Below are 22,204 nucleotides of genomic sequence, written 5' to 3' on the forward strand. Positions count from 1 at the left end.
TTTCTTTCTTAATCTAGTGTGGCGGTCATTGACCCATTTTCATGAGGACAGTGCCCCAATTCCTAATTCCGTCTGACTAAACGCCCTTCATGAGAAAGCGTGTTCGGGTCTGCTAGTTCCTGCCAGCTTCCTGATTGTCACAGCATAGGAAATGGCATGTAAGCAGCAGATACTGAAGCTTCGTCTCTGAACGGCAGGGCTGGCTTAGCTTTCTTTTTACTGTCGCTCTGAACTGATTTCAATGAAAAGAGTCTCATGCTTTTCCTGTGAAAGGGACGGTTTCTTTCATTTTAATTTATAATAGACTTATCTGGGAGACCTCAAGTTTGTCGAAGCGGTCTGGATTGGTGATAATGGGTTAGCCTGGTGAGTTCTAGGAACCACAAGACTGCGTCTGAACTCTGAGCAGCCTGTCTGAAGCGACATTCGCTGGCTTCTCTGGAAAGTACCATGAACTGCGGGCAATGCCACGGCATTTGCATTTTCAGGTAAACCATCAGCACCTTGGTTCGTACTTGTGGCTATTTGAATTCCCCTCTCGGCAGGTGTGCTGCTGTCTGCAGTGTCAGCTGCTTTTCAAAAGTTTGGAACAGTAAGCAGCTGAACAAAATACCCCTGAAATAAAGTAGGCTATCATGATCTGTGTGAAAGAGCCGAGTCACGGCACAGTGGTGCAGTGTGAAACCAAGGGTAGTTAGCTGTTTTGTTAGTTAGCCCTCTTCACATAGCAAAGTTACACCCCAAACCAGTTAGACAAAGTTTGTTGCAAAATGTCGGTGCAACAGTATGTCCAGATTGAACACAAACCCCAGAGCTCTCATCCTGAACACCTTTGCCAACTTCTCTGAACTGTTTGCACAAAACCACTGTGAAGACACCTTGTGGAATCGTAAGCCAGTCCAGGGGTAATTATCTTAAAAGCTGATCTCACTGTTCAGTACGGGGCTGGGAGTTTGAACCTTGAGCCTTGTACGAGCGATGGCTGTTGATGGAGTGGTTTTTGCTGCTTAGTTATCACTGTACTAGTACAGATACGATCTGTCCATTGCTGCAGCACATCGCATCCAACATCCTGTCAAGTCATCTTACTGTCGGGTAAAAAAATCTCTCTTGACATTTTCAATTGTTACCACAATGTTTGGCATCAGTCTAGTTTCCAAGCACAATTCTGTCTGACAAAGTGCTTCTGGTTCATTGTATTTAGTACATTGTTACAGACAGCTGTTGGGGCCCAAAGAATACCACAGAGCAGCCCCTATGTCCATTGTGTTATGAATAATTACACGAAGCAGAGATTTCTTTGGAGTTTGTATTCATCCGTCACATCTATATACAATCAAAGGATCAGCAAAGGGTTCAAACAAAAGCATGGGAAGGTAAGGATGTGTTTTTATTTCATATTAAAAGTTGCAAAAATGCTGTTAGTTTAGCGTAACACACAATGGCTTTTTTTTTTTTAAACTGTAATAAGTTATACTACGAAAACCTACAAAAACGTCACTATTTGTGACCAGCGGAATCTAATCGTATCCTTAGTCCGAGCTAAAATTGGTTATTTTTACTGTCCTGGGATTCTTTAGATATTTTTACTGTGCCAAAATCATATCCTCAGTCATAGCATATCTAGGAAAGGTGGACAAACTCAACTAAACCGAGCCACTCCTTCTCATCCTCACCCGTCACCTCCTACCACAGACCAGTAAGACCTCACTGTGTTGCTTTCGTCACTATCAATTTCTCCCTCTGAGAAACAGGAACCTCTTTAGGGATGCCACTGCTATTTTTAGTAACTGACTGAGCAATAAAAGACTTGAGACAAACCCATCACAGCACAATAGCAGCATGTGCTCGGGGAAAGAAGTCTTTTCAGCCCCTTTGAACTGCCTTCCAGTGAGGAGTGAGACTATCTCAAGTGCTTCCATTCAGGAGTGAGGTTATCTCAAGTGCTTCCACTGAGTTAAACACACTCCAAGCTTGATTCTCACAGCGATTCACTCCTAATCGTCATTAGCAGTCTTTTTCTGAGAAAGATAAAACACCCCTTGGAAAATAACCAAACCAGAAAAAAAACAACTGACATTTAATGCTGGGGCTGGTACGTAGTAGTCCTAAATTGGCTTTAAAAAAATAAATATCTATATATTAGACTGTTGTTTGGTGTTTTGTCCCTGTATTCATGTCAATTTGGAGTAAATAGCTTTGACCATTGAGCTCTGTGTCTGAATGAGTAAGGCCAACATATTCACAGGCCCTGATGTGTCCCATCAACCCAGCTTGCCTGCTGAAGGGCAGTGCCTCCACACACAGTGCACTGGTGTTGGTTTAGAGGGCTCTAAAGGAAGTGATGCCTTTCTGAGCCACCTACACCACCAGTGCCTGGTTTTTACTCTGAGGCTGCCACAGCAAAACTTCTAGATAAGAAGAAACTGCCTTGTGCAGGGGTGTCCAATCACGATCCTGGAGGGCATGCCACTCCAGGTTTAACAGGGATAGAATGAACTAATGCAGGGACTGGATGGAGGTTCAATTAAACAATTTAGAACAGGGTTGAAACAAAGACCAGGAGTGGAAGAGCCAGCTTTGGCCAGCCCTGCCTAAATGTACACTGCATGTAGTACATGAACAGGATAATGAATGCAAAGATGTGTTTGAGACTGACAAACTCTCCCCAAAGGGGAACCCCCGTCCCCATGAAACTCACTCAGCAGGAAAACCAGATGATCATTCTTGTCTATGACCTCCGGCTGTAACCAAGCGCAATGTTTCCCATCTGTCTGGTTTTGAAATAAAAAAGGGCGAAACTGCTCTCTCTTCCTCTAAACACTTTTACAGCTGTCTCACCAAACACTTGCAGTCAGTACGTGACAGAGATCATAAGGTGGACTCCTGACATTTGTAGTTAGTAACGTCAGCACATTAACTAGTCATTATATTCATATGAGGTACAACATTATTTAATTATAAACCCTATCAGAAATAGGAGGCTGTGTGGTCCAGTGGTTAAAAAAAAGGGATTGTAACCAGGAGGTCCCAGGTTCAAATCCCACCACAGCCACTGACTCATTGTGTGACCCTGAGCAAGTCACTTAACCTCCATGTGCTCCATCTTTCGGGTGAGACGTAGTTGTAAGTGACTCTGTAGCTGATGCATAGTTCACACACCCTAGTCTCTGTAAGTTGCGTTGGATAAAGGCATCTGCTAAATAAACAAATAATAATACAAAGTCATTGTTCCTGAATCTTATTGGATTTCCTATAGTACAGAACAGTGTAGCAGTTTGTCCCCATTTGTCCTTAAGGAGTGTGTTACATTTTAAAAATGCCACCTAGCTTTGTGTATCTGGTAAACGGAGATGCATGGCTCCCCTTTACAAGCTGGTCCTTTATACTGTGGAGCCACTTATAAGGTGGCATTGGCAGTGGCTCCAATGTGGCATCCTACTGGCACTTTCAGTGATATCATAAGATAGAACACAAGTACAATGGACTATGGATCCCAGCTACAGCTTTATAAGGGGCAGCACTCTAGAATAGAACCCGGAGAAACCGTGTCTTATAACCTCCCAAGGCTAAGCCAGATTATAACTAGTGTAGAAAATATTGTGGTAAACAGTGATGTGAGTTATCTATTCATCTGCAGTGTCACTAAAGAAAATGCCCCAAATACTTAACTCCAAGTCATCAGAATATCTTGCAAAACTGCTTAAAACCAGTCATAACCTGACTCTATCAAGGTCATCGATAACGGTATTCTGTCAAACAGGCAAAAACCTACGCAGTGTGCAAGGCAAAGCTTGTGCATATACAGAACTAAATATTTTATTTTGATGCGCATTTGTGTGTTGAGTAGGGCTAGTGTTAAAAGCCCATCGCTGAGAGATACAAATACAAATGGTGTTGCTGCAACTCCAATTAAGACAAGCCTCCCATTTAAAGCAATGCATTTTCAGGATAATGGCTGACCTGCCCAATCGGAGAGTGGATGTGCCCAGTCAAAGAAGGCAGCTTGATCCCAGGATAGCCGCCCATAGGCGGTGAACTCCAGGGCGACTCCCCAGCGTTATAAAATGCTCCAATGAAATTCAGACGGGGTGCGATGTGCGTTGATCAAATCGTTGGCGACACTTTCAAATAATGGCCGCAAATTCATAATGCATTCCAACTGAATGCCACAGGAATAACACCTGCATATCTTCTGCACTTCCTCTGAGTTCTGAAGTCATTCATTTTGAATTCAGCCCCTGTTAATTAATGCAGATTTAATTAGCGGTATTCATTCCATGTTTCTTTGTAACAAATGATGTTAATCACCTGTATAATTAAGCATGCACTTATGCATGAATTAACACTTCTCACAATCCCCTGGATGCAAGCCTTATACATGTGATCAACATCATTTGTTACAAAGGAACATGGAATGCATACAGGTAATTAAATCTCCTTTATTAAAAAATATTTAAGTCCAAAGTCTGTGTCACATAATAATGATATCTTGTTTTAGATTTCAAACTCCTTGTCAGTGACGTCTACGACAGTATATGACAGAGAATAACTTTTCACTATAGCCTTCAACTACAGTGCACAGATATTTGTGAAATATACAGTTGTTTGCTGATTTCTAAGAACTTTTGCCCTATAAGGAGGTAGCCCCAGCGTCACTTCCTCTCGCTGATTTTATCTCATTGCGGTCGCCTGGTTTTGTCAGCCTTCCTCAAAAGTACCTTGTCACTCTCCCCACTGATCTTAATAACTGTTGCACAGTGCGCTCAACACTACACACAGACACACACGCTCACGGACAACACAGCTCCCGGTTCCTTCGTTCCTTCTGCTAGCATGGTCCTCCTCTTGCATGTGATACCAGCCACATCAGGTAATTGTTCTTAATAACTTTCATTTTTGATCGTTATCAATGACCCATAATGTCATTGATAACGAGTGAGCCCTGCTGATTGATTCAGCGACGAGACTGAGTGTATGGCAGTAGACCCTGTGTCATACAGAGGGCTCCTTGTGCTTCTTTGCTGCTCCTCTCTCTGGGATGTGAGAGCCATGCTGGATGTGCGCCATGTGCTTCTTTGAAATTGAAACATGCTGTTATTCTCAAGGGGGTTTGGATAACCAGAGGAGACTTGGTCATGGGTGGTCCATGATTTGTCAATGGCATAATGATTACTAGAAACTAAAAGACCACCCTTGTATATCCATGGGGTCTTCACAATAAGAAGTTTTCTGTGGACTAGCATGGCTCAGCAGCACTTATAACCATGGCTGTGGGCCACTCAGACCCTCCATGGACTAACTATGTATGTCTATTGTCAGGTAGGCAGGGGGCTGTAGTACCCTGTTCCTTTCTGAAGATGTTCAATAGAAGCCCAGGGAGATCCTGTCCTCCTGAGGAAACTGAAATATTTTACCACCACTGTGTAGTTTATTCTACGACTATAGGAAGTGTGACTAATTTGTCATAGGATCTTGTCTGTTAATTTGTCTGGGCGCCAGTAATAATCCTAGTCTGTTATTGTTACCCTAAACATTCTTCCTGTTAACTAATGAGCATGAATTACTTAACACACCAGAAATTGCTATTGCTCTGAAGCCAGGACTAGGTCTTGTTTTTATGTGGGTACAAAGCATGCAGCTATAATGGTACGTCTCCAAAGCTATTACTCAATTACACACATACAAAACTGAGACGTAACTAGTTTTCTTTTTGAAATGGCTAGTTTTTAATTAACTCCTTTGTATCTCTCTTTCAGCTCTGATGTACATACTTGTCATGTCCCATGTTGCAAGACTAAGCACAGCCAAGCTGTGTGGAACCGCTGCTGTCATACAGAGCAGGAAATTAGCCAACTTCTTGCAGAATCAATCCGAGGATCTCCTGAAAACCTACGTAAGCACTCTAAAAACTAGCATCTGCTTGGGTCTGTCACATTGTGTAACTGATTAGCACACCTCAGTCATGAGAGACTAATATTTATCCAGTTTATCGCAATGACTCGTATGCTTATGCAGTAGTAATCGTACAGTATAGCTTTGAACATTTGAAGCAATCAACATTTTTAAACCGGTTAGCAACCACTGTCAAGGCATAGGTGTGGAAGGGAGTGCCAACATTGCACTGTTAGCATCCATCAAACACTAAAACATTTAGCATGTTTTAATTTATTTTTTATTTGTTTTATTTCCAGCTGTCCAAGCAAGGAGAGGGGTTCCCCCAAACGACCTCTTTATGCAAGGAACCGGTGGAGGGCTTCCCAGAAGGTCAGGTCACAGACATGAAGCCTAACGAAATGCTCCGTAGCATCTACGTCACCCTCAGACACCTGGATGGGCATTTTCAAACCCTGCGCCGGCAGCAGCTCGATCTGGTGTCTCCCCCGTCTGACCCTCTGCACAAAAAGCTGACAGACACCCACAACCGCATCCAGGACCTCGCTGGCAACATAAAATGCCTGCTGGAAGAAGTTCCTCCAGAGATCTCCATCACCAGCTCTTCATCCGGAAGGGGCGTCTTTAAGCAGAAGATGGTCGGCTGCACGGTCTTAAGAAAATATTCTGAATTCCTCAAGCAGGTGGTGAGCGGATTAAACCATGTTATCTCCAGAAGATCGGCAACAAGAGGAAAGGGGATTCAGAGGATACAGAAGAAAGTGTTGAGGTTAGGTTGAAGGCTCTAGTGTCTCCTCACCATTATGAGGTTCCCTGTTAACCCTCATCGTTGGACAAAGCAAACTGGACAGAAATGACTGCCTTATCAGCACTGTTAGCAACATAAGTTTATTTATGTAACGTAATTTATGTATTTATTTTGAAATATTTATATAGTGTATGATTCTGGCCAAGTATAGGAGAGTGTAAACTAGTGAGTCAAATGCACTGATTTGATGGCAAGCTGAAAGATAGTTGTTTCTCAACGTCAAGCGATAAGCGTAGCAAGAATCCATTTAAAATAACAAGATGGCGCCGAATGCCAGTTCAGCTTGCCACACTTAGCAGTTACAGCAATGTTCCGGATGTGTTTTGAATTGCAGATGGTCCATGAATGTGCTGATGTAAATCACTGTACTGAATGTAAGGATGGGGGACTTCAGTTTTAGGTCACCCATTTCTAAAATATCAGCCATATTGGCTAGGCCATGTTAAAAACGGAAATGCAGAGATTTGTTTTATTACAATGCATTGACTGTAGAGTCACTTGGTTACATTTTGTTGCTGCTGTGGGTAGTGAAACCTTGCGAGAGCAGGCACCACAATTAGACAACATTCTACTGCAGCGTGCTGCATCTGAGGCTGGGAGACGCAGGTCTTTACTGCACTAACCACTCTTCTGGTGGTCGTGAGGAGGTTCATCCTTGGGGTAGCATTAAATAATGTCAGAACACAGCATCTCCACCATAGTGACACCCTGTGAGGAGGCCAGGTGACTTCATAGACACACTGTATTAACATGCAAACCCATCGACTTATGGAAAGTAAGATTTTTATTGAGAGAGACTTCGTTCTGCGGCTTACGTACTGTATTACACATGCCTTTTCTTTTGAGCACCCTGCTCCAGGTACTAATAGCTATACTTTACAGTTTGAACCCAGGCCACAGTGTGTATTAGCCAGTAGGGCTCTATGACCACTGCAAGTTTAATTTCCATTGCTGTTACTGCACCGGTACATGAATGTCATTTTTTATGTTTCTATTTAAATCTATTTAAATGTTATTTATGCATATTTTTGTACTCCACTTCTTTTATTTATTTGTAATAAATATATATATATTTTCGTTTTGATACATGTTTCTGTTTTCAGTGCTTAATCCCTTGTAAAGAATGGCAACAGCATGGCTGACAGTCCGTATGACTCAATGGTACTCATGTAGGAAAGTATTAATGCTAAAGTGCTATGGCTTCTTTTTAACCAGAACTTCAGTGATCTAACAGTTCTTATATTTCCTCATATGAATGAGCATTTTCTAGTTCCTATTATTGCTATTTGTTTATTTAGCAGACGCGTTTATCCGAGGCGACTTACAGAGACTAGGGTGTGTGAACTATGCATCAGCTGCAGAGTCACTTACAACTACGTCTCACCTGAAAGACGGAGCACAAGGAGGTGAAGTGACTTGCTCAGAGTCACACAATGAGTCAGTGGCTGAGGTGGGATTTGAACCGGGGTTACAAGCCCATTTCTTTAACCACTGGACCACACAATTCAAGATAACAGTGCAAAAACAGTATTTAAATACAGTATGGTTTACAGCAAGTGCAAATACAAGTTAAGGGTTAAAACAATGTATATCTACAATGACACAGTTCAAACATTTTTAGTCTTGCTACAGTATCATTTCTAGTAGAACTTTGCATTATAGGAATGGCCTCTTGATGTAAGCTTGTGAATTGAAGCCACACCACTAGCCTCTTCTAAAGATCATTTGTAGAGAGCACTAGGGTCTCAGTGTTTCATTTCCTAACTCTAGGGTGAACGGTCCTCCTCATCTATGTGGTCATTAGCCAGTGTTTAACCTTTTAAAAAAACACGCTTGGGTCTCAGATAAATGTACTATGAAATACAGTTGTAGTATTAAAGATAAACTAGCCTCTGACTAATTTAGATGTTTGACTCATACTGTAGCAGTTACCAGAACTGAGGAGATACAGTTAGAGTTTTGTTTCTAATTATTGGTAATCAGGTAACAGCAGCATTAAAGATGCAACTGAAAGAAAGCAAGAAGAATGAAACTATATCAGAAATAAGAAGATAACATTTGAAATGCTAAAATAAATCAAATCAAATCTATTTGGGTTTAAATGTTTTGTTTTCCATATTATATTGATGATTTGAGAAATTTGGACAGAGCATGTAATATTATATTTTTGCAAATACATTTGATACTTTACAACACTTTTGTTGGAAATGTGATGAAATCACAGGTAAAAATGAGACTTCATGACATCCTGGAATGAATCAGACCATCTCCTGGATGCTCTCATTTTGGAGCTTTGGAAAGACATGATGCAGCTTTGTGGTCAATTTCATCATCTCATTTTACTGTATGTACGTGTGTACTGATGTCAAACCCCAAATGAACAAAACCAGAGGTGTTGAAATGGAGGATGTGATGTGTAACTCCAGAGTACACTCATGTTCGCTCAACTTTATTCATCCTGTGCTATATTAATTCACCATAACCATTGAGAAAGCCAAAGAAAAAATACAGATGGTGTTTGTAATCTTGCAAGCACAAGCTGTAATCCATCTTTCACAGGCAGCCCATCAGGCAAGCATGCTGTGGTTTATACAGGCGCACCCATCTCGACTGATCTTCACTGGCCACGGGAGGGGCAGCAACACAGCTGTAAGAACCACGTAACATCTGCTATCCCAAGGATACCAACAAGGACTGCATGTGAAACCCCATTGCAATGTGATGGTACCGTAGCCGTTCGGCGGGTCTGTAATACTGTCATTTTTTTCCAACTTGCGCCAAGCAGGTGGTTTCGATTATGATGGTTCAAAGTGCTGCCATCCATCTTGACTGACTTCCCCTGTTCAATGTTTGACACTGTTGCCAGGTGTATTCACAGTATGGCAGTATTCACCTGTAGGAGCAAGTGATGGTCAAGGTAAAGCAAAGTTTTTGCTATTCAATTGGATGAAACGGCTGATGTGTCAGATGCTGCCCTACAACAAGTCGACAAAGCTGTTCGGCATTGTCATCTTTATCAAGCCTCCTCCAACAAAAGCGCTCCTGTTTGGAGTTTTGTGTGATGAGTTGGGAGCAGAGCGCCGTCAGCGACTTCACCACACGGAAGTTCCCTGGCTGCCGCGGGGCAAGGTGCGCAATCGTTTGATTGAGCTCAGAGAGGAAGTGAGAATATTTCATTCTGGTGTCGTGTATAATATTCTGCACCCCTGCTTATTGAACCATATGCAATCAGGTGGTCTGGCGATTCCTCTTCCGCACTTTGAACACGTTTTCTAATGTTAAGGTTAGGTTAAGGGTGAGAGTTAGTCTATATTTGCATTATTACGGTACAATGTTCTTACTAATTAAAAAACACTGGATTACATACAGTACAATGAGCAGGGGATGCAGAATTTTATGGGATGCAGAATATTACACAATATTGGCAATTCTGCACTGTCCAAAAAGCTTGTAGATACTAAATGGCTTGCTTTGCTAGCGTACCTGGCAGGTATCTTCTATCGCTTGAAAATTCTTAACACGTCACTCCAAGAAAAAGTACGTCACCTGTCATTACAATCATTGACAAAACTGAAAGCTGGATCAAGACGCTGGCCTTATCGCGTAAATCGTGGCAGTCCGTAAGCGTTTCATTTATTTGATAACTTTTTTTTGGGATGAGAGCGCCTTGTCAAAGAGTGACTTATAATCCGTTATTACTGAAGCGACTGCAAGTGCTAATTTGTCCCATGCCTTTTCCGCCTACCTGCCTTACATCAGCCACACGGAGCCCCTCAAGGATTTGTGTTCATCCACGCAAGCTGGCCCCTCCCATTAGGTAAGGAATGTTATTTTTTTTAAATGTATTATCATTATGTTTTATACTGTTGGCTATAAAAAGTAAGCAATGGCTATATGCTAGCTGTGTTGCCCTGTAATGTTTTACTCTTCAATGCTAACTATTGTACAGTAATACAGGGCAGTAAGGTCGCGAAGTCATTTTTATTAGTAGAAGGGTGACAGTGCCGCTGTTTCGGATTTAAATTGTCATGCCTCCCTGCATGTCGTGACATGTCTATAGCAGTATGGACTGCCATCTACCGGCCTTCAGAATTCCATGAATGGCATTTTCTTATCAGTTGTGGTGAACCGCTTTCTGAGAAGTAATTGAAAAAAAAAAAAAAAAAAAAACTCCAGCTATATACTTTTCCATTGGCATTTAAAAAACGCATATGACTCAATAAAGATGACTATATAAAGGGAGATGAAACCTCTGCTCATAAAACTTTGTTAACTTTTGGCAGCTCGTCTCTAAAGGAAATAGGCTTGGGTTATTCTTGATGGGGTCGACAACAGGTAATCCGATCTCTCTGTGCTTTTAATTGTCGGTGGTGACTTGTTTGATGTAAGTTACTATTTGTACACGAGTCAGGTTCAGCAGGGTCAGTTTGAAATAGTTCTGTCAATTGTTTTTTTGCAACACACAGCTGAGTTTGTGGCCCATCACTGCTCTGTCTCATTCATAATTCAGGGCTGAGTTTTTTTTTTTTTTTTTTTTTTTTTATTCCAAGTATCCATAGGGCTCTTTTTAAACCTGTAACTCTGAATGAAAAAACACGTTAAGCAGTAGTAAAAGTAAATAATTCAAATCTTAGGTAAGCAGTCTTTTGTATGTATATTTGTTTCAGTACAGTAGTATTTCTTTTGATGCATCATTTCACAGGATTGCATCTTCACATTGTCCTCAGGGAGAGAGACGATGAAGAGATAACACCTAAGCTATACTGTACATTTAGAACAATCATTTAACTCAATCATCTCGCCTCTTTCCTAGGCACTGTAGTCATCCAGTTTAGTCCCTTTGAACCGGAAGGCTGGAATTGCTTCTCACATGTCGGTTTCTTTTTCAGGGATCTTGGGCATGCTGCTAGTCGTGTGCATGATGGCATCAACAGCTTATACAAAGCCTGTGGCACCAGAGAGCTGCAGATACAACAACACTGACATCCTCTGCCACAAGTCTCTACAGAACAGCAAGAGCGCTGTGCCATTACTGAGAGACCTCATGAAGAACCTGCTAGCATCCTATGTGAGTCTCTTTCTCCCTTGGTACATGGCTATTCTGTTGAGTGTAAATGCTTGCTTGTAATATGGGGGACATTCAGGGTGCTGCGGTAGGGACCACTGCTGTGTGAAATAGTTCAGAGGCACTTTAGAGACAACCATTAACCCATTTTTCATACTCCTAACTTGTACACTCCAAGCTAATGCTCCTCAGCAATCAGTTCTTGCTCTGCTGTATTAAGAAGTGTCACTAGGGAATTGTATCGCCTCCCTCACTGTGTCATGTGTTGAGGCCACTGAAGTATCGACCAGGTGGTGATTAATCACACAGCGCCAAGTGTCTGGGAATATGTTCTGTTTGTGCATTAGTTCTCCCAAGCCAAAGTCATATGAGTATTACTGCCTGATGGCGCAGCATTTTCTAATCAGAATTAAAGGCAGCTGGAAAACAACACAGTGGAATAATGTTAGACGTCGGATAGCCCTGGGGTGTGAAAAAACTGTTAATTATTTGATCCCAGTTAGATTTGCACAGTCTGTCAAGTAATTCGTAATGTTCCTGGGTTTTGACTTCAGGTAGCCCCTCATGAACTAATTCAGTGTTGTCAAGTTTGGGGAGTGCGACCTGTCCAACGACCTTGGAATGTGTTGGCTAATCAAGGGCGGAAAAGAGATATGCTGCAATGATGAAGCATGAAAGAAGAGACAGACTAAGCAAATGTGCAGTACACTGTAAAAGACCATACATAGTGTCTAGCTCAGTTTCAACAGATAACCAGTCTTTTAAACACAAAACAGTAAACAGAGCAAAGATCAGAATCACAAAACTCCAATATAACAACACTGTACATTCAGTGTATTGAGGAGCTGCACCTCGAATCCTTGCTGCAAGCTCTCCTCTTCTAACAGTCGTTACATTTTGCTTTCCAGCTGTCCTTTAATGTTCAAGGCATGAATGAAGATATCTGCACCAGCCTCGCGGACAGGTTCCTCCCCCATGGAGTGGTTGAGAGCGAAAGGCTGATTCAAATCCAAAAGGTCCTGGCCTTCATGCATGCCAGTCTGAGGGAGATCACCAGAGAGCAGCAGGAGTTCAACCCAAACTGCAAAACATTCCACAGTGAACTGGAGGCCGTGGCCAGCCAGATAGCAAGCCTGGCTTCCAACGTGGCTTGCATGATGTGCGAGCGCCACAACACGCCAGTGACAGTGGAAGTGCCACAGCTCAACCGTCCCTCAGGGGTATTCCGTCAGAAGCAGTGGAGCTGTTCGGTGCTCAGCAAGTCTGCATTGTTTTTCAGACCGGACCTCATCTCCGAAGGACCTTAGCAAGCACCGCATTTGAACTGGGGTCTGTGATCGTACAGATTTGAAACTCTGTGGGATGCAAAACACACACACACACACACAAAATATGCCAAAAGCAGTGCATGTGGTTTTATGATTACCCTAAATAGAACATAAACGGCTGGTTTCACATACCTTGGTTAGCACTAATCTTGAACCATCTATCTAATGCTGTTTCAGGTAATCAGGGTTTGTGAAACCCAGACGATAGTATTTGAAGTTGTTTGAGTTAGTATTGAAGCACTGTTGTGACCGATGCGGGCATCTGAAATATTTATTTTTTATATGCGTTATTTATTAATTTATTATTTATTTATAATCACTAAATATGGATCTTTTTTTATTAAAGTTTTTTTTTGCAATGTATGATTCTGACTAAATGTATTATTAGACTATAAATGTAAAACATTTTAAGCTATCCTGTAGTCAAGACCATGTGAACAAAGATGCACTGATCGAAAAGGAAGAAAACAAAGTAACTGTACTGTAAAATGAAACTCTCACACTGAACCTCAGTGAGTGGGACCGTTTTATTTTTGTTCTGAATTATGAGACAGAAGCTTCTTTTTTTATTGAAATATAAAATTAAATTCTCTGTTGAAATGTTCCAAAAAGTATTATTTGTAAAAGGTTATTTAATAACAAAATATATTTTGTAATAGTTTTGTACTTTATAAATAAAACATTTTTTTTTAAGTCAGCATGTTTTTTAAATTACATTGGGATCTTGTTTTCCATGATTAATTGATTTAATGTCTAATTGTTTTTTTGTGCAGAGAGAAGGGTGAGCATCAGTGGGTGTCATTCAAAGACAAACATGGTGCAGACTCAAATCACAAAGTTTCAAGTCGCATCTCAAAACAGCTCACCTGAATAAGCAAGTATTAAAAGCGATACAGCATAAACCGTCTCCCACTGTCTGATATTACTCACACTTCCACTAACACCTCCACCCAAAACCAGAATTATCGGTACACCATATTAAAAAAGATTATTAATTGATTTCTCTCTAAAGTTGTTTTTCTTTGGTTTGAAACCCACTAAATAAAGAAGGGATTATTTATTTTTTTTGGCAACGCTTTTACTGAGAGTGATTTTTCACCAAAGGCAAAACTTACAGAAACACCACAAAAAGGTCTTTGTCTTTTCTGGGTTAATTCTGACTGTTCAGGAGGAAACAGCACTACCACAATGTCAATAATTTTATATAAAAACTATATATAAAACATCACTAATTATTACTTATCACTGGTTCCTCTTTTATTGTGATGCAACTCTTTTTTTACTTTCATTCAAGGTTATTCAAGTCCAGTATTAATTTAAATATAAAAAAAAAACAATATCCTGCTGCTGCTTCCTGGCACCTACTGACATCCTGTGCTGCAAAATCGGTCAAATGGTGAAGCAAGAGTAGAATTGACCAAGAGCACAGGAAGTGGGTTGATACCATGAAGCAGCTGAAAAGCAAATCCAAATCTTTGCATTTGAAATATGCCAATAAAACAAGCAAGGAAGAAATGATATTCAATGCACAACAAGGGGAGCAGTCATAATGTTGCAACTGCCAAGAAGAGATAGTAGGATAGCTTTATTAAAAAATAAAAAAGAGATGTTTCCCATGATGCTGCACAGGTACATAAAGCATTATTTATAGACACTATTACACATCTAATATTGCGTCACTCATCCCACCACATTTTATTGTAAGTTCTATGGAAATACCACTTTGCAGACGGTTCATCAAAGAGTTTACTAAGAAACTGAGGCGGCTGTGTCACAGTGGTTAGGAACACAAATGCTGGAATCATCTCTCAGCCACTGACTGACTTGTGACCCTGATGAGAGGCACTGCCTCAGTTCAGCTGCCCAACAAAAACGAATAGCGTTAGGAAGCACAGACATGGATTTCTCAAGTTTAAATATTCTTTCATAATCCAGATAAAGATGTAATAAAGAAGGAAATAAATTAACAGTGTAATAACAAGTAGAACCCTACTGCCTCCTCACCCCTCGTCTGTCACAGGAGGTGTAGAGAAAGGCAGGCATTAGAATTGTTACTTATAAGCTACCCTCAAGTCTAGACAATGCTAATCTAGTTTTGCCATATCTTTTTTGCAACGCCAGCTCCTAAATGAAAGCGTGACAAACTTCAAATGCTCTAATCTCAATCCAGATATCCAACAGAGATGTTGGAGAGAGAAAATCTGAATTGACTTCAGACAGCAGTGAATACCAATTCTATGATGCATCGCTTTGAATTTTTACATGTAAACCGATGTTTGCTAGTATACTCAAATATGCAGGTCGGCAATGCTGGGGAAAGACAAATTGCTAACAGGAAGTCATCTTATTTAGACAGAGAAATATGTGTCTAAATATTGCATTTACAGTAGTTGCAGTAAAATGTGTGTTTGCTACCAACTGTTGAGCTGCCCCCTGGGTGCTGAAATCACTTCATGTCTGTTTGTTACTCAGCAATTAGTCTCTGGAAAGCAAAAAAATAGGCTGCTTATTTGTAGCCTCTTGTTTTTGTATCTGCAGTCAATTGTCCTTGGTTTGCAGGATTCAAGCAAGGCCACTGAGTGGCAGCTAAATATTCCTCCCACCAGACACATTTTGATGTGCAAGTCAGGTAACAAAGTAACAAGGGTGAACTGTAAGGTACAATTTAAAATCAAAGCCGACACATTGATTAGGCATATGAAAGGAATTATCTGGATTTATCAGGTAGCTCAAAAAAAGTATGAAAAACAAACCGAAAGAACAGTTTGCGTGTGTTTCTATAAAGATTACCATCTGCATTAACAATTAGGAAACATTAAATGCAACGGCATATAGATTTCAGCGATACAAAACAGCATACACATAATCTGAACGCACTGCAGAACAGATTGCTGTGCAGGTTTCAAACAACAACAAAAAAAAACACATTGTAAACAGAAACCCGTTACAGCGTAAAGGGGCATAAAGCACACAAGGGCTTTTACACACCCTGGTGCCTACTGTCAACTCACTGCAGCTGCAAGGCGTGAAGCGTTGAAGTGAAAGTGACCTCGTGGAGAAACGTGTTGCACCTAAAGGTGTGCTGCAGTAGTTATGAACCACAAAAACCACTTGCATTCTTGAGTATGTGGACTTTCAATGAGAATCAACCAGCTTTTGAGAGAAGAAAAAGCCCTTCAATCCACCCTTCACCCTGAATGGCAGAATACATTCTGTGATTCTTTCATATTCAGAAACACAGTGTTACCAGTTGATATGTTCAGTAATACTCATCTAGGTTCTCAGACTCCTTATAAAGTTCCTTAAATAGTTCAGCACGGTGCATTAAACCATCCTTGTGGTGGGTTATCTTTTATTCAGTTATCATTTCAACTCTGCAGACCTGAAGTGAAGCACAGCGAAGAGAAGCCAGAACTGCAGGCCACTATTGCTGTGTAACTCCACTCAAAACAGCAGGCCAGTAAACCAACTTTTCTGCAGAGTTTGAAATAATGTGATTATTATGAATTATGGAAAGTATGAATGCTTCACACTTATTGTAGAGGTTTACAAATTGATCAGCAACAACCAAGTTCATTATCCAAAATAATTAGGCACAGGAGGGTGTTTGCAAAATTTTTTTTTTTTTGTATCGTAAAATCAGTACTGAAATTTGACAACAGATCGTCAAGGTTTCCCCTATATATATATATATATATATATATATATATATATATAATTTATTGTTTCTATATTAATCAATCCTAGTATAACGCTGTGGTGATATACTTTGCATAAATGGAAAGTTTGAGGTTTTTTTTACCTGAAATATATATATTTTAATTGCACTTGACTATCATAAGGTCACAAACCTGGAATTGACTTCTCACGCAGGGTTCCTTAAGGGGGAGGGCTAAAAATGGGTCAAAGGGAGCTTTGTCAGCATGGGGAAGGAAAGGAAAGATGACAATCAACAGGGCTTGCTGTGGGAGAGGAGTGCGAGATTTCACTGTTCTTCCACCTCAGGGAGACCCCCCCACTCTCCTCCCATCCTATCTGACTAGTAGACGTGCGCTCAGTGCAGAATAATTACACACAGCAGTGGGTGTACGGGGGAGTTTCTCACCTCTCCTTCCTTGCTAATTTCTCTTCAGTTTCATTACCGTAAATAGGTTCTAATTAAATGTTTTCAATAAGCAGAACAAACAGACGATGTTTTTCTTTTGTTTTTCTTTCAGTTTTCAGGAAACCCCCTTCTGTTTCAGGTAAGGTGCGCGGCTTTCTGAGTAAATAAGCTTTTCATCTCCTCGCGGTTTTAGAAAAAGTAGCCGCCCCCCCACCCTCTCTCTCTCTCTCAGCAGGGCACAGCCTGTGTGTCACTCTCCTGCCTCGGGGGTTATTCCATTTCTTTGGGGTTTTTACACACCACAAGAACCGAGCTTCAGTCTGTTAGCATCCTGGCCATGCCGGTCTTGTCATATTTGATTACAGTTTCTGTAAATTCCCTGTTAAAACTGTCTTTGATGAAACATTACAACACACATTCTAATATAATAATACAACCAAGCAGCCCCTTCTCACAAGTCAGAAAACACACACAAAAGTGCTCTCTGTGACCTAGATATTCACCGAAGGAGCGTCTACAGGTTTAAACTTCATGACTGCTTTATAGAAAACGGTGGCATGCCACAGTATGTGCAGTACATACTTTAAGTTAATTCTTAAGTTAATTAAGTCTTTGGTGATATGCACTATACCAAATTTAAGGTTGTGAAATGTTTAAATGATAAAAGAAAAAACCCATAGTGTTTTAATAAACGTTTAAAATGAAAATGCGCTATTTTAGGAGGGTCGTGCATGTTTAAATTGTTTAATCCATTGTGCACCACAGTAATTCAGTACTGTATGTTAAAATGAACGAAATACTGTTAAACCAAAATATAAAGATCAGTATAAACTACTAAGTGAAGTCTACCCTGTCATTGAAAAAATGCACCAGATAGTATAAACAACTGTTTACACCAAAGGTTTAAACAAATAAATCTAGGTTCACAACCTCAACAAAAAATAAAAACGACACTGTGTTTGGAGCTTTCTTTCTTTCTATTCAGTATATCTACATCTGCTCACCTTAATAATTAAAAAAAAACACTTTGGTTTGATCTCTGAACTTTCAAAGGCAGCTTTGCTGACATCTTGTGGTTCACTGCTAGAACATTCAGATATGTGTATTGTTTCAATATTAGTAAGGCTTTGCAGTGGCTCACCCAAGAAGAGAGACATGACCTTAGCAGACAATCTCTTATAGAAGCCAGGGAATGAAAGTGCAAAGGGACACTAAGCCCTCTCCAAAATGACAGTAGTATTAAAAGGAACACAGTTAAACTGTGGTAAGCTTCTTTTAGTATTACTGACGATCTTGTGCTTAAAGTTACTGATTCATTTCTTGAGTCGATCTCGCTTCGCTCACTTCAGCAACGCATACATAAATGAGTTGCCTTGCTGTACTTTTAATACCCTGATTTACATTATACGCAGTTTGATGCAGGCTGAAAACACAGCTACACACATGCTGAAAGTTTTCTCACTGATTAAAAAAACTCTTTATAAAGTCATTAATCAAATTATCAGAAACAAAACACCACCACATAAACATATGATCTGCTTTATATTAATTTCTAATTAAAATGCAGATTTGTTTTTTTTTTGCAGTCAAGAAGATGAATTGCTTTTGTATTATTTCCCTTGCCAATGCCAAACTTATCCAAGACCCAAATAAAATCTTCCTATTTAGCAGAAAAGCGTCACATACAAGCAGCAGACACAGGGGCGGTGTTGTGGGAGCGCTCTGAATGGGACATGCTCCCCAGTGCAGAGATGTCAAGTCCATTGTCTTCCCCTAGCGAGACAACAAATTAATGAGCATCAAAGAAAATGAATGGCTTGGGCAAAATGAAATTGGGAACTGTAACATTTTTCTTTCATTACTTTGCATCGGGCTGTCGTCCAAAAGGCCTTACTGTGAACCGAAAACACCCACATCCTCTGGATTTCTGTCTCATGACAATTGGGCAAGCTGTTCATTAGAAATCTAGAAAACTCTGAAGTGTGACATGCAGTATGTATGGATGCCTCCACTAATGAACTCCCTGACCTTTTTTTAATATTTTTAGAATAAAAGGTTCTGAAGGAACATTCTGAACCCTACGTTGAGTGGGTGGTCTACCAGACACTTTGCTGCAGTACTACTGAGGTGAGTTATATTTATTTTGCTTGACGTGCACAGTACAGTCCCCACCTTTGACAGTGTAACGGCAAGCAGGAAGAGCCAGCTGCAATTGTTCATGATCCATGTGGACAGGTTAATACTGCCTGGATGAGTCACAGCTATTTAAGAAATGAGGATGAGATTGTGTTTTCCCACATGGTACTTCTCTTCACCAGTTCCCACACCTTGTGCGTGTACACGTAACGTTTTCCATCCTTGATTCACAGAAGACTTCAGAATTAAATTGGGAGCAGTTCTGGTGGATTTTCCCCATAGCAGTACTTGGCCATGGGATCTCTGTAGGTATTCTCATGCTGAACGCTCTGTTGGGAATATATAAAGCCTTATGAAGTTAAACTTTACAATCAAAGCAATTGTATTCAGTTCAGATCTGTGCACTATCTCTCAACAGCTTTTATTTATTTATTTTTTTTAAATACAGCGGTCATCTTTAAATACAGTTTGGTCATCTGAAAATAGGTTCCTGCTCAGAATACAGACTTGTGGCTTCTGTGTATGAAGTATTATACCAGCAGATGCACACCTGGGAGGAGGTCCTACACTTGGCCAGACACAATTCAAAATGGTCCTTGACAGCTGTGAAGAGATTCTGAAAGCCTTCTGCTGCTCGATTCAGGAAGCGCTCCAGAAGCTGTTGCTGAAGGGGGATTCAAAAGAGAAAAATAAGCACCAAGGCAACGCAACACAATTGACAAACTCAAAACAGCTAACAGCTCTTCAACCATCCTGAGGAATACATCTTTTAAGGTCTCCCCAACGACAATTAGAATTATCCATCAAGTGCTTCTGCCTCTTTCCCTTACTTCAATACACACAATAACATTTCCATTGCATCTTTTTCTCAGTTTAACAGTGGAAATCCAAATGCTTCAGTACCTTGTCTGGCTGCAGACAGCAGGAAACGCAGTACTCATACACACCGCAGCAGCCATTGGACGAGCAGCTCTTGCAGAGGTACTGGCTAGTGCTGGGGTTATTGACATTACAGCAGCCGTTCACCAGCAGATCCTCCCGCTGACAGACAAAACCTGAAGACCAGCAACACACAGATTAAACAGACATAAGACTGTTTTCACAGGACGCTCATGGCTGGTTTCACACTCCGATTAGCCTTGATCTTGGACTACTGGCTACCCCAAGATTAGTGAGATTCCGCGTCTGCGAATCCAGCCCTGTCTCCAGAGTTCTGGCAGAGGCTTGCAAAAGGAATCATCAGAAGGTTGTGGGTCCTGGCAACAGACTTCACATGAAATTAAAAACCTCTTCTCTAACGCTCGTCCTGAAGAGGCACAGGAATGCACCCTCAGCTTCATCGCAAGTGGGGCTCACACCCTTCTGGCTCGGAACCCTAATTTTATCACAGGTGGTATTCTTACCCAGCTCGTCTGTGAGGAGAACCTTGCCCTGGATGGAGTTCCTACACTGGTTGATTTGACGGCTGCTGTTTCCCAAGTTAAAGTGCACTTTCCAGTCAATGCGGTGGTCGGGGTCCCTGGCTTGCAGAAGGACCCGGTCTCGTACAGTCCTCTCCTCCTACCAGAAATCACAAAAAACAGGGTTCTGTACTCATCATGCCACAACGTAATACTACGACCTAAGAGAAGGAGGCCGTTCTGTGACCTCTGCTGCTGTGTAAACACACATTTTCAGCCTGCGTTGCTTTCCTGTAGACATTAAAGGCAGAAGACTTCAAATTGGGAGCAGTACCATACTAAGCATGGGTGCAGCCTTTTGAATACAACAAAATGAAACTGGTACCATAATGGTCACGAAGGAGTTGGCTAAACAATATGTAGCATACAATACTCAATACATTCATGTTTGTTTCATGCACATGTATTTTTAAACTTTATAAAGCACAGATCCGGCCAGTAGTTTTAGAGTGCAGCTGTCTCTGTGTTTCATATCCAACTACCTCATGCAAGAGGTTACAAAGGAACCCTTTTTCAGTTGGGCACCACGGCACTGCTGGCCAGCTCTCATGTACAATAACTGATCAGTCACGCCTTCTATGAACATTAAACTTTAAAAATACTTTTGCATGACACGTTTTCATGTTGGACTTCATGACCGATGAGAATCGATATCCAGCTATACGTTTCATGCAAGGAACACATCCTTTGACTGTTTTTCTTCTTGCTAAACAAGGGGGCACATGCTGCAGTTGAACCAATGTTGGACGAATAGCCATTTTGTGTAACAGGTAATCCACTTGCCTGCTTGAGGGTGCTGGTCAGGAAGTAAATGAGGGACAGTCCAAAAACGACCCCGAGAACCCAACGCTTCCTGAGGAGCTTGCGCAACACCATGGAGACGTTCTGCACCTTGACAGGCTTCCTAAACAGCACTAACTGCTTACTATTAATAATAATAATAATAATAATAATAATAATAATAATAATAATAATAATAATAATAATAATTTAAATGAGTTCTTCCACTATTTACAGAACGAATTGCAATATTTACAATTAACCATAATGAATTGATCAGAACTTCATGCAGTATTCAGGCAACCCACGTCTACTGTGTAAGACGAAGAATATATTTTCTGACCAGTTGTTTTTATAAGGCTAACTCAGTGTGCCCCATTAAAAGCTTTACTTATTTACGATTTCCACCGCATCGCTTTACAATAAACAAGCCATATTAATATCATACCCCGTATTTGTTTTAAAACAAAACAAGTCTAGTTTTTTAGGAGAAAAACGAATTGATACAAGAAAATAAAATCAATCGTCAAACATTACTCGTTCTTTTTGTTCTCCTAAAAAAACGCTGTTTTCACGATTCCCCTTGTCAGCAATCGCCTTCCCTTTGAAAAAAACAAAACAAAAAAC

The 22,204-nt window shown here is 40.7% G+C and overlaps 3 protein-coding genes across 3 annotated transcripts; 2 read left to right on the forward strand and 1 right to left on the reverse strand.

Annotated features, from left to right (window-relative positions):
• The first annotated feature begins 4,774 nt into the window (after window positions 1–4,774).
• Window positions 4,775–7,673, forward strand: m17 (IL-6 subfamily cytokine M17). The gene is made up of 3 exons (XM_034047665.3): window positions 4,775–4,873; window positions 5,760–5,896; window positions 6,195–7,673. The coding sequence occupies exons 1-3, from the start codon at window positions 4,837–4,839 to the stop codon at window positions 6,672–6,674; spliced, it is 654 nt and encodes a 217-aa protein (XP_033903556.1). The 5' UTR covers window positions 4,775–4,836; the 3' UTR covers window positions 6,675–7,673.
• A 3,855-nt stretch (window positions 7,674–11,528) lies between these two features.
• LOC131699187 (leukemia inhibitory factor-like) lies at window positions 11,529–13,534 on the forward strand. The gene is made up of 2 exons (XM_058995651.1): window positions 11,529–11,771; window positions 12,677–13,534. The coding sequence occupies exons 1-2, from the start codon at window positions 11,574–11,576 to the stop codon at window positions 13,073–13,075; spliced, it is 597 nt and encodes a 198-aa protein (XP_058851634.1). The 5' UTR covers window positions 11,529–11,573; the 3' UTR covers window positions 13,076–13,534.
• A 5,031-nt stretch (window positions 13,535–18,565) lies between these two features.
• On the reverse strand, window positions 18,566–22,200 carry LOC117428373 (SREBP regulating gene protein). Its single transcript, XM_034047269.3, has 5 exons — window positions 21,581–22,200; window positions 20,741–20,897; window positions 20,241–20,392; window positions 19,888–20,001; window positions 18,566–19,666 (listed from the first exon to the last, which is right to left on the reverse strand). Exons 1-5 carry the CDS (start codon window positions 21,671–21,673, stop codon window positions 19,583–19,585), a joined length of 600 nt encoding a protein of 199 aa, XP_033903160.3. The 5' UTR covers window positions 21,674–22,200; the 3' UTR covers window positions 18,566–19,582.
• Window positions 22,201–22,204: the final 4 nt, after the last annotated feature.

Source organism: Acipenser ruthenus, chromosome 21, assembly GCF_902713425.1.
Source record: "Acipenser ruthenus chromosome 21, fAciRut3.2 maternal haplotype, whole genome shotgun sequence".
NCBI classification, from domain to species: Eukaryota; Metazoa; Chordata; class Actinopteri; order Acipenseriformes; family Acipenseridae; genus Acipenser; species Acipenser ruthenus.